At 40.3% G+C, this 13,359-nt stretch overlaps 1 protein-coding gene and 1 long non-coding RNA gene across 2 annotated transcripts in view; one reads left to right on the forward strand and one right to left on the reverse strand.

The window, feature by feature from the left end:
- Positions 1-13,359, forward strand: part of CUNH4orf51 (chromosome unknown C4orf51 homolog) — a 74,561-nt gene that overhangs the window by 31,916 nt on the left and 29,286 nt on the right. Inside the window, exons 3-5 of the mRNA XM_037740600.1 lie at positions 9,808-9,866; positions 12,009-12,069; positions 12,420-12,493. Coding sequence (XP_037596528.1) covers positions 9,808-9,866; positions 12,009-12,069; positions 12,420-12,493 — 194 coding nt within the window. The remainder of the gene's footprint in view (positions 1-9,807; positions 9,867-12,008; positions 12,070-12,419; positions 12,494-13,359) is intronic.
- LOC108308783 overlaps positions 5,235-13,359 on the reverse strand; it is a 9,879-nt gene continuing 1,754 nt past the window's right edge. The window contains exon 2 of the long non-coding RNA XR_001827050.2: positions 5,235-6,635. This is a non-coding gene — a long non-coding RNA (uncharacterized LOC108308783). The remainder of the gene's footprint in view (positions 6,636-13,359) is intronic.

Here is a 13,359-nt window from a genome sequence, read left to right on the forward strand (position 1 = left end):
GCGGAGTTTCACTCATGTTACCCAGGCTGGAGTGCAATGGCACGATCTCGGCTCACCGCAACCTCCGCCTCCTGGGTTCAGGCAATTCTCCTGCCTCAGCCTCCTGAGTAGCTGGGATTAAAGGCACGCACCACCATGCCCAGCTAATTTTTTTGTATTTTTAGTAGAGACGGGGTTTCACCATGTTGACCAGGATGGTCTCGATCTTTTGACCTTGTGATCCACCCGCCTTGGCCTCCCAAAGTGCTGGGATTACAGGCTTGAGCCACCGCGCCCGGCCCTGTTGGCTTTCTTAGTAAAATTTGACTTTGTGAGCATAGTACATCTGAGGAGGGTTTTATCTGTTCCTCTGTGGTTTGTTGAGGCAGGAGGAGAGGGCACCGGACCATGTGTGCTATTGTTAAAATCAGGAAACACTTTCTTTCCTGCCTTTGCAGTAAAGAACATAAAATTGAAACATGCTATGTAGCCTGAAGACAAGTCTGAGCCCGTGTTTGGGAAATTAAACGGCTTGATCATGTCATTCATAGTAAGCTAAGGTGACAGTGCATCTGATCTGAGTAGCACAAAATGCAATTCTATTACATTCATATTGTTTTTTGTGCTCTTCAGAATTCTGATGAATTCTGATCAACTTTGCTAATCACCTGTGGCCTGCTAGATCTGCTGAGCAGTCCCGCAGTTGGGTGGGTGGGAGTATTTGAGGGCTGGTAACATGAGCAGCAAAAACAATAATCTACTACTCTACAGCAGGTATTACTTTGCATTCCTATCTCCTCTCTAGTTATTATAGTAAAGCACTGGTAGGAGGAAAGGTAGAAATGGCATCAGTGAATATACTCATAATGACTGCTTATCAATTTACCCATATTGCCTTTTTCATTCTTCTCAAGTGGTCATTTTCATATAACTGATGCTGCGTCTCTTCATTAAGAGGTAACAGTACATCAAGGCAGAGCTGTTTACCCAAATGATAATTTCTTCTTGTGCTTTTTCTCCATTTCCATGTCAAATTTTAGATTATCAATATTAATTTTGCTTGAAGCCAAGGATCAAATTGTCAATGCCAGCCAACTACACAAATTTGCTTGTTGCATGTGGACTTAGGTCTACTGGTTGCTCCTTTGCAATGTCTGTTCATAAATAGAAAAATTGCATGGGCAGTTCTTAAGTGTGATTCATGATCATCATAGGAGAAAAGTTCTCAAATTCTTTTTTGCATCTGCCTTTCAAAGATTTCAGTTGTATTTCTGCCTACATTAAGGTGCTTTCTTTTTGCATTAATATTAATTTTCTTTCCAAGGATTTGATTTGGTTGTGGCTTTTCTGACCTGGTTCCCTTCTATATCGTATGCTCAGCTCTTATATTCAAAGTAGAACAAAGCAATAGCTAATAAAAATCCAGTTTTATAAAGCTGCAATACAACAAAATTTTAGTTCAACTTTCTCTCCATTATGCTATGCTGACAGGTTCTAACATGTTTTGTCTTATTAAACTTCTCTCCAGCAGAATCATCTTTATGAAGAGCATGTAGAATGAAAACCATGACACAGCTGGGCCAACATTTACTGGCTTTCCCTTTCCTTTCTCTGTCCTCAGCTCCATATCTGTGTCCCACATCTGTACTGCTCTAGGGAGAACCCAGCTGAACCTTGCAAAAGAGTGCACTGGTCTCTTTTATTCTTACTGTTCCAGGAGATGTAATATGCACTAGGAGGAGGTGTTATGTTGTAAGCCCAGTTGTGAAAACATGCGTAAGATGTCCTTGGGATATTTTCTAACCACAGACAGCAAACTTCAAGTCTCCAAATCAGCTACTTGGAACTGCTTTTATGGGATATGACATTTAATAAGGATGGCAGTGCCTAGGATAATATTGAAATGAACCAAATAATATTCTAAGAGGGCCAAATACATATGAGTTGTAATGTAATTTCAAGAGTATTTGTGTCTATTTTTAACATGCTTTCTCACCTGTGCTTTCAACTCTACTTGCATTCTTCTGTAAAGCCTTTCCAAGCCCTGAAAGACTTCAAAAAGCAGTAAGAACTCACTGGACTACCCCGTAAGTCATGTCTTGCCAACCCAATCTATTCTCTAAAGAGGGACATCTTAAAGCAAAAACAAAATAATCTCACTTCTGTTTCCTGTTGCACTTACAACAAAATCCTAATTCTTTACCACAGCCTAGACGGTCTTGCACGAATGTCACCCTGCCCATCTTTCCAGTCTCATTTCACACCTTCTCCCACCTTTGCTCACGCTGTTCCAGTTATACTGTATTCGTTTAGCAACTTGAAAATGCTAAGCTATTTCCCACCTCAGGACCTTTACGTGTGCTGTAGTCTTTGCTGGAACACAATTATCCCAGTTCTTTTTTTTTTTTTTTTTTTTTGTGACAGAGTCTCGCTCTGTTGCCCAGGCTGGAGTGCAGCGGCGTGATCTCGGCTCACTGCAACCTCCTCCTCCCAGGTTCAAGCAATTCTGCCTCAGCCTCCTGAGTAGCTGGGATTACAGGGGCATGCCATTACACCCGACTAATTTTTGTATTTTTTAGTAGAGATGGGGTTTCACCATGTTGATCAGGCTGGTCTCAAAGTGCTGACCTCATGGTCCGCCTGTATTGGACTCCCAAAGTGCTGGGATTACAGGCATGAGTCACTGCGTCCACAATTATCCCAGTTCTGCTGAGCTGTATCCTTCAGGTCCTTCAAGTCTGAATTTAAATGTCACCTCTTCAGAGAGGCCTTTCCTGGTTACCATGTTTAAAGTAAGTTCTTCACATTCTCACCCTCTTCATCTCTATCTCGATGCCACTTTGCTTTCTATGCATTATGGTATTTGTTTACTTGCTTATTATCTCTTTCTCCTACTAGAACATAAGCTTTATGAGGGCAGGAAGTTGTCTGTCTTGTCTTTGGATCCCCAGCACCCGGCACAGCTCGGCACACAAACCAGATTTTTTGTCACTGTTTGCTGAACGAGGGTTGGCTTTTCCTTCCCACAACATAATTCCTTATAGGGGCAGTTCTTTATTTATAATTTGCCTTCCAAAAGGAAACTTATAAATGACTTTTAAAAATTAGAAGGCAGTATATAGAAGCAACTTTTGAAAAACCGTTCCTTTAGGATCCTATGTAGGAGCCCCTGGAATTGCAATACTTAAAAAATAGTGAATAACTAGTGCATGGCACTGTTGCACACAAACAGGATTTTAATTACATTCACTTCTCCATCCCCTACCCAGGTTCCACGATGCATTAAAGGAGATACAGACAGGCAAACCCCACATCTGAAACTTACTCACGGGGAATATAAATAAGGGATGGCACATGGGATTTGGGGGAGAGGAATAAAGGAGACAGGGCAGGTGACCGGCTGGTGCCTGGAGGAGGAGTTGGGACCTGAGACTGGGAAAGGACCTTCCATTTCCTAGCACTGTTCCAATATAACTGGAACAGAGTGAGCAAAGGTGGGAGAAGGTGTGAAATGAGACTGGAAAGACAGGCAGGGTCACATTCGTGCTAGACCTTCCTGCTTCCAAGCTTGGTTGGTTTGATCATGCCTCAGAGGTGTGCCCCCTTGCGCTGTGGCTGGATCATTTCCAAAGCTTATTGATCTTGGAGGTTGGGGTCCCAGAATTAAGGTGGAAGCAGGTGGGTTAGGGCATTCCTGAATAGAGGGAGGCTTTTTCCATGGGTGTTCTGGTCTGTCTGTGAAAGGGACTCTACGCTGGCCCTGGGATGCGAGCATAAAGGAGCAATGGGCACCTCCCCCAGCTCTCCTGGGAGAGACTCAAGCTCCCCAGCCACGGCTTCCTCACACCCAGGCCAGCTTTTCCCAGCAGAGGGAACTTCCCGCTCCAAGGCCTCTTCTGTTCTGAAGCCCAGAAATCGGGCCAATGAGAAGACTTTCCCTTCTCACTTCTCAGCTACACAGGGAGATACCCAGCAGTGAAACCCACCCACCTATACCCCCCAAAGGAGCCCTAGGTCTCACCTATTTCCTTCTGTGAGTGACTCCACACAATATTCCACTCCCGGCTGAGCCGTTGCTAGCTGAGGTGCTGCACTTTTTACTGCCCCCACAGATCCCCGGGCGTGTTCTTCTTGCCCTTCCTCCACCCATCTCCCCACTAACAGAGACTGATTTTAGCACTTCCTTCCTGGTACAAGGTCTTAAGGTCTTTCTGCTGAGGGGAGAGAAGGGCTCAAAAGGCTTTGGTGTGATGTCTTCACTGTTTTCCCCTAGGGCCACCCTATTTGCTTCCCACTTTCAGCAAAGGAAAGATGCCCCTGTGGGACAGTGGAGGGGTCAGGGGTCAGACAGGCAGGCTGCTCCCTCACGTAATCCCCGCCCTCACCCTTCTTCCCACTTCCCGGTGGAACTTGATAGTCACAGCTGCCCAACGTGTACAATGAAGGCAAGAAGATGACCTACAACAAGCCTCAGTCACCATGGTGTGAGCTGTCACAGAAGAGGGAACTTTTAACTTCATGATTTAGATTGTTTTCCGGCTAATTTGTATGCCTTGCTGTGAAGAGTACACACATTTCTTTTAAACTACAGGGAGAAGAAAATATCACATTGGCCACCAATACTTCTAGGTAGAGTGAGAAACACTTTGCCTGGAATTGAGGTCCTCACCACACTAAACATGACAGCTATGCTGTGTGACTGCTAGCACACCCAGAGAATTGCAGGATGGGCCTCTGGACTCAGAAAATATCAATGTCCCCTTCAGGTGGTGGGAATCTTGTTTTATTTTGCTCTCTCTATTTTAAATTAGAAAACAGACTAAGAAATGGTTAAATGTGTTTGCCGGAAAATATTCAAGTGTAAGGCAACAGTTTCCAAATTCCCTGCAGAGACTGGGCACAAGGGAACATTGGCAGCCAAGCCTGTTATTAAGAAGGTCACAAGATGCCATCTGTTACTGCGTGCACTTTACTGTTCAAGCATAACATCGACTAGGAGGTGGCTGCAATTGATTTTGCCTGTGAACTTAAAAGGCAGAGCTATGATGGATACCATAGTGAGTTTAGTAGGCTTATATGAACAAACCATGTGTCTGCCTATGAGATGGGCAGGAGTTACGTGGGGAGAAAATAGGGAAAAGGTGAAGCATTATTTTCAGTTCTGTCCTTGGTTATAGCTCAAATGTAATTTGGGATGCTCCTGGGTGATTTTCTTTTTTGTGTGTGTGTGCCTGGTTTTAGCCATTTACAAAATATGATAGTAGAACTGCCTTCTTTATTTATAATTATGAAGTTAAGGCAGATAAATGGGGGAGAGCATGCATAAAAAGACAGATAAATGAACTGTCTTATTCCTTTGTTAACAAAGAATAAAAGAATTAAACATTCTTTTAAAGAATTTTTAAAAACCACAAGAAAGTTAAAATGGCACAATCAATACCCACCTGCCCTCTCCTAGATTCATCAATTGTTAGTATTTTGCCACATTTCCTAACATTTGCTTTATCTCAGTCTCTCTATACTGATATACCTACATATACTTATTTGCTGGAATGTTGAGAGTAAAATTAAAATATCATAACAGTATATCCTAAATATTTCCACATGAGTATCCTATGGATAAAAATGTTCTCTTACATAACCACAATATTACGATCGTACCAAAAAAAAATGACATTTTCTTAAAGTCAGCTGATTAGAAAAAAAAGGAATTTAACATTGCTAGAATAACTTTTATCTAATATGTAGACCATTGAATGACTTATTCTTAAAAATCTGTCAGGAAAGAGATTTGCTCTCTAATCTATCTTGACGGTTAACACATCTCTCTTTAAGACAATGATACCTTATATTTTTGAGATGCTGAAAAATCTGATGGAAGCACTGGGCCCTATTTTCAGAAAAATATTTATAAAGACGGTAGCAGTCTGTGGTCTGTTAGGAGCCAGGCTGCACAGCAGGGGGTGTGCAGTGGGGAGCCAGCAAAGATTCATCTGCAGTTATGGCCACTCCCCTTCATTGGTATTACCATCTGAGCTTCTCCTCCTGTCAGACAAGTGGCAGCATTAGCTTCTCATAGGAGCGCAAACCCTATTGTGAACTGTGCATGCAAAGGATCTAGGCTGCATGCTCCTTATGAGAATCTAATGCCTGATGATCTGTCACTGTCTCCCATCACCCCCAGATGTGACCCTCTAGTTGCAGGAGAACAAGCTCAGGGCTCTCCCTGATTCTACATTATGGTGAGTTGTATAATTATTTTATTATCTATTACAGTGTATTAATAATAGAAATAAAGTGCACAATAAATGTAATACACTTGAATCATCCTGAAACCATCACCCCTGCCCCTGCCCACCTGCCTTCCCTGTTTCCATGTTTCCATTGTCTTCCCTGAAACTGGTTCCTGGTGCCAACAAAGTTGGGGACTGCTGCATGAAGACACATAAACTGGTCAACAATGCATACATCTTGGCTGCTTCTAGTTATGTTTTCACATTTAATCTAAATTCTCCTCCTCTGTGTACATACAATTTAAGACCACTATGCTCAGAAAACATGGAGAATGGCTTGCCTTCACCTTCCAACATTGTGTTTTGTGTTCATGAACCTTCATTTCAAATGACAGGCATGTGGGAGCTCAAAGTAGCCACAATCTATTAAAGGAAAACAGAGTCACAGATAAGGCTGACAGTTGTACTATGGCAGACACCCAGTAGGTGGACTAAATGATTAGAATAGAAGACATGGAGGTATACTTCTAAACTTGAGCTTCTCTGATTCTGCAAGCCTACACTTGCTTTCTTGATAATTTGCTTTTAAAAACTAAATACCCGTAACCTGGAATTACAGGAAATACAGGTGTTTCCATCAGGGTTGGTACAACATTTAAGGACCTAATACCTAAAGATGGAATTTGTTGGTAATCACAAAGATATTTAGTTTTATCAACAAATTGCCCAAATCAGTTATAGTTCTAAGACTGGGCAGGGAAGCAAGAAGGTACATGCTAGCAAATTAGGGTAACATTAAATGTCCTTAACTAAAAGGCAGGCTGAAGCTGCCAAGGTCAAGTTGTACCATAGGGTCTATTTTGTGAACTGTGAACTTGCAAAGAAAAGTCATTAGCTAACCATACTACAACATAAGGGAGCTTAACACTGGTTAAGAGGAACACTGGTTCCTCTATACCGACTAAAGAAAATGAGAGACATTTCTAGTTCAGTTAGAGAAATAATTAAGTTGGCTGATAGATGAACACAAATGTGTAAATACCTAATGCTATGGTCTAGCACAATCCTAATGTCTGGTTTTGTTCCCCCATAATGCACCAAATGCCTCAAAATTACTTTCTGTAAAACTTTAATATTGTAGAATCATATCACTTACTAATTAATGATTAGTGTAATTCTTGAAAGGAAGGGTAACAAAAAGCTAGTTAAGCCTCTGGGAGGCCTGTGGGATTTATAAAAGTCTTACAGAGCTTTGAAAGGCTAAGAATTCACAGAGCATGGAACAATCAGCGCTAATTGTGAAGGATAAACTTCTTATCCATCTGCTTTCACTGTGGCTATGAAAAAGTAGGTTTTTCTTGAATTTAGCTAAGTAATTGTTAAGCTCTTTGACTCTGGCTTAAGATATCTTGTTTTTAAAAAGAGTTTATCAGCATAAAGTAGCACACGAAGCAAGGAACATTGGCCACTGGCTAGTTCTCTCTCTTGACTTAATCTTAATGACCAGACCCCATCATATTACATCAAGCAAGACACTCTTTCAGCATTTTCCTCTGATTTTTAATAATGTCACACCAGATAACTCAATATCATTAGTCATTAAAAAATCAAGCTGGATACCATGGCTCATGCTTGTAATCCCAGCAGTTTGGGAGGCTGAGGTGGGAGGATTGCTTGAACTCAGGAGTTCGAGACCAGTCTGGACAATGGCGTGAGACTTCATCTCTACGGAAAATATTTAGAAATTAACTGGGTCTGGTGGCATGTGTCTGTAGTTCTAGCTACTTGGGAGGCTGAGGCAGGTGGATTACCTAAGGTCAGGAGTTCGAGGCCAGCCTGGCCAATATGGTGAAACTCCATCTCTGTTAAAAACACAAAACTTAGCCAGGTGTGATAACACATGCTGTAATCCCAGCTACTCTGGAGGCTGAGGCAGGAGAATTGCTTGAATCCAGGAACTGGAGGTTGCAGTGAGCCAAGATGGTGCCACTGCACTCCCGCCTGGGCCTGGGTAACAGGGCGAGATTCCATCTAAAGAAACAAACAAACAAACAAAAACAGCTACTTTGGAAAACAGTTTCTTTAAAAGTTAAAGAAAAATTAATAGCAGGATCCAGTGATTCTACATATAGGTTTTTACCCACTAGAAATGAAAACGTATGTCTACACAGACTTGCAGGTGAATGCTCATTACAGCATTATCCATAGCAGCCAAAATTGGAAACAACCCTAATGCCTGTCACCTGGTGATTGAGTAACAAAATCTAGTATATTCGTACAATGGAATACTATTCGGCAATTAAAAAAAAGAACAAAATACTAAAACAGCTACAGCATGGATGACCCTCAAAACACCGTATTAACTTAAAGAAGTCAGACATAAAAGATCGCACAGTGTACGATTCCATTTGTATGACACATCCAGTAAAGGCGAATCTATAGAGAAAGTAGATGAGTGGTTTTCTGGTGCTGGTATTAAGAAAGGGTATTAACTATAAATGAGCAAAAGGAATCTTACTGGGTTGGTGAAAATACTCTAAAACCAGATTATGGTGATGGTTGCATAACCTGGTTAGTTTACTTAATTCATTGAACTGTATACTTAATTGCATCGATTTTATGGTTGTTAAGTTATACCTCAATAAAATTGTTAAAAAATACACTTGAGCTTCTCAAGACCTTAATAAAAATTTACAGCCTTGAAATTTCAGCAGTCTTACTTCTCTCTAATTCTAAGAGTGTAAGTTTGTATCATAGCATAATATTTCAGACACAAAAATGTTTACCTCTCCCAAAAGCTCCAGAAGAATTACTATGAATTTAACTAGTTCAGTTTGATCTTACCTGTTTGATGTTTACTTTTAAAAAGAGATATTATTCTTAATTGACACATAATAATTGTATATATTTCTGGAGAACAGTGTGATATTTTAGCACATGTATATACTGTGTAATGAGTGAGTCATATGGCATATCCATCACCTCAAATATTTATGACTTATTTGTGTTGGGAACATTAAAAATCCTTTCTTGTATCTATTTGAAAATATACAATGTTCCAGAGACATTTCAAATAAAAAAGAAAATACACAATAAATTTTTTTTGAGACAGATGCTTGCTCTGTTGCCTAGGCTAGAGTACAGTGTGCAATCATGGCTCAGTGCATCCTCAACTTCCCTGGCTCATGCAATCCTCCTGCCTTAGCCTCCCTAGTACCTGGAACCACATGTGCCACCATCACACCCAGCTAATTTTTAAAAATTATGATTTGTAGAGACAAGGGTCTCCCTATGTTGCATAGGCTGGTCTCAAACTCCTGGCCTCAATGGATCCTCTTGCCTTGACCCGCCAAAGTGCTGGGATTACAGCCATGAATCATGGTGCCTGGCCATAAATTACTGTTAACTGTATTCCCCCTACAGTGTTATAGAACACTAAAACTTATTCCTCTTAGCTAGCTATAATTTTTGATCAGATGCTAAAGGGAAACAAATGATGTGTGTACAATTTGTGGTAATAGCCTAATTGGAAGTGTAAGAAATTTTATTCTAACAGTACATTTAATCATGAACTTTCCTCTTCATGTGCATGCAGGACTATTCCCTGATATAACCAGGCCCTTTAAAAAATCATTTGATGTCAAGCATGGAGTGGTAAGTCCAACATTTCTCAGTGATTACTTAACTGTAGAGAGCTTAAATGATGTATACTGCATATTATTTATTTAAAAAGGGGGTTAAAATTTTAAAAAACAATACTCACCATTTATTCCTGATTGCTTATTTTGTGTGTAGCTTTCTATTAGGTGATAGGCATACAACAATAACCAAGGTTACAAATTGTGACAGACTGATGATACTGTGTTTTTATCATCATCACCAACTTTTCCTCTTTCCCATGCAGAGGAAAAATGATATGTAATGTACTGGCAGTTAAAAATAACTTTTCTCTAATTGCAGACATTCAAATAATACAGAGTAATAAAGTAAAGATTATCTGAAATCCTTTCCCTTCCCCCAGGGACAATCACCATTTTCATTTCAGTGAACATCTTTATAAATATCTCTCTATACTCATGTATACCTAAGGATACATGCACACACACAGTATATTGATGAGATCATACTGAACACTGTCCTCTGTAACCTGCTTTTATCACTCAATATTTTCATGGATTTCCTTCAGTGTTAATTAACATAATTATTTGTTATCATTTTTAATGGATACATAATATTTCATTGACTGACTCCATTACAATTTTAAAATATGCCATGGGCTGGGCACAGTGGCTCATGCCTGTAATCCCAGCACTTTGGGAGGCTGAGGCGGGTGGATCACCTGAGGTCAGGAGTTCAAGACCAGCCTGACCAACATAGTGAAACCCCATCTCTACTAAAAATAAAAAATACAAAATTAACTGGGAATGGTGATGCATGCCTGTAATCCCAGGTACTTGAAAGGCTGAGGCAGGAGAGTTGCTTGAATTCAGCAGGTGGAGGTTGCAGTGAGCTGAGATCATGCCACTGCACTCCAGCCTGGGTAACAAGAGCAAACCTCCATCTCAAAGAAAAAAAAATACATACATATATATATATATATATATATATACACACACACACACATATTTATATACATATGTGTGTGTGTGTGTGTGTGTATATATATATATATATATATATATATATATGCATGCCATATCAGGAGGCATTTAAGATTTTCTAATTTATAACTATTGTAACCAATGCTGTGATCAACAAAATTTGAATACATGTTTTGCAGCTGTGAAACGATCTTTTCAGAATATGTTCCCATAGAAGAATTCTTGGGTCAAAAGTACACTTATTTTACACATGGCAAAATTGCCTTCCCAAAAATTGCCCTCATGCCCCAGTAGTGTGTGAGAGTGCCTATTTTCCTATATCCTCTCTAACACTTGCTTTAAAATATAATCTTGATGTTTTCTAACTTGATAGATGAAGATAGTTCAGTTTTCTTTTAATTTCATTTATTTGATTATTAGTGAGATCAAGCATCTTCTATGTTTATTCATCATTCATAGTTCTTTCATGAATTGTAATTGATTCACACTAAGTGTAGTTATATTTTGTAAAATCACCATGAATACTGAATTAAGTAATACTGAACCATTGTTCCTAAAGGAAATATAAGGTTAGGTTCCTGGGAGCCTCCAGTCATGACATTTTTGCCAACTGATCAATATATAATTTCGTTTTTATATATGTTTCTGTTTAAAGACACTTAATTCATGTTGTTAATTTATTAACATTGAACTCATGGCTAACAGCACTATAACTAATGCCAGAATGGAGCTTAATTAGTTGACAAATTTTAACAAGTAGGTAAACTTGCAGATACAAATTCATGAATAATTATATTTGAATGCTAATGATAGTATATTTCCTTTGTCCATTTTCCTACTAGGGTGTTTAGCTTTTTCTTATTGATTTGTCTAAGGTTTTTCATATTAGGATTATACTCTTTTGCCTAAATTTTACTGTTATTACAGTGGTGGCTTTTTTCTTTTTTTTTTTTTTTTTGAAACAGGGTCTTGCTATGATGCCTTGGCTGACCTTGAACTCCTGGGCTTAAGAATCCCCTGCCTCAGCCTCCCAAATGGCTGAAACTACACTGTACTCATGGTGGTGGCTTTTGACAACAGTATCAGTGCTTTCTGAATGCAGGGGTGGAGAGGAACAATGTTGGGAAAATGAATTTTATTAGATTTCAATTATTATGAAAGTGGTTGGTATTTATATCTACCTCTCCTTTTCTAGGCACATCAAATTTGGGGTTTTGGTGATTTTTTTCCAACACCACCAAATTATGGAAAATCCTGTAAGTCTCATCCTAAACTACCATTTTATATCCATTTTCTGCCTTTATTTTAATCATGGTCTTCATGTGATATTTTCACACCTTTTGCATTTCTGCTTCCTTCCTCCTGGCACCCACATTGTTGCGTCATTTCATCTCTCCTAACAATACAAAAGGTAGGATGCAGAAATAACAGGAGGGAGAAATGCAAGAGGCATTTGCCCCTCATGCTGGTGGTAGAGATAGGGGTTGTGTATGTGAAGGTTTGGATCTAGTGATTTAAAACGAGGTTTGGGAATGTCAGGAAATTTAACTTACGGTAGACTCTGTTTATCACAAACATTCACACATTGGCTGTCTCCTCACCCTAGGTGTGAGAACTAAAAAGCTAGCACAAGAGACCCTGATGAACTACGGTCGACGAGGGGTATGTGTCCTAAAGCATGTAAGAATCTTTTTACTTGCCGTGCAACAGATCTCTGGGGGAGAGTCAGGAAGTGGGGTTCCGCGTGTCTCCAAATGGCAGCAGGGAGGTGGCCTGTGTATGTTTAGAGCTGGTATAAAAGTATTCCCTAAGTTACAATCAGGCTAAAAGTGGAGCAGTTCTGATAAAGTCTTCCTTAAAGCATCATGAACAGTTTCTTGGGTAGATCTCTCCATAGCTTTTTTGGAAGAAGCCCCTAAGAGGCTTACAGCAGTTGGGATTTCTATTGTACTTCTGAATTTTCATCAGCCAGTTGCTGGGTTCTGCCTGTTGTGAAAGAGGGAGTGAGTTCTCAGATTGCCCTGCCCTGCTGAGTATCCATCCTGTGTGTCTGGTGGCTGGAGAGTCCCTCTCCATGTGCCTGTCCTGCCACCCAGCATTTATGGTCCCTGCTTCCCCGATATGGCCCTCCAGACCAGGGAGTCTCTCCTTCCTGATTAGACTTTGTCAAAACCCAGGGTTTATAAACAGATTGTTAAAATGGGGTTCTTTTTATGTCTTAAAGTTCTGGCAGAGACTTTCAGAAAATAAGTTGAAGAGGCTGGGCGCTGCAGCTCACGCCTGTAATCCCAGCACTTTGGGAGGCCCAGGCGGGCAGATCACCTGAAGTCAGGAGTTCGAGACCAGCCTGGCCAACATGGCAAAACCCTGTTTCTACTAAAAAGACAAAAACTAGCCAGCGTGGTGTTGGGTGCCTATAATCCCAGTTACTCAGGAGGCTGAGGCAGGAAAATTGCTTGAACCCTGGAGGCCGAGATTGCAGTGAGCCAAGATCATGCCATTGCACTCTAGCCTGGGTAACAAAAGCAAAACTCTGTCTCAAAAAA

The sequence above is a fragment of the Cebus imitator genome, unplaced genomic scaffold, assembly GCF_001604975.1.
Source record: "Cebus imitator isolate Cc_AM_T3 unplaced genomic scaffold, Cebus_imitator-1.0 Scaffold4, whole genome shotgun sequence".
NCBI classification, from domain to species: Eukaryota; Metazoa; Chordata; class Mammalia; order Primates; family Cebidae; genus Cebus; species Cebus imitator.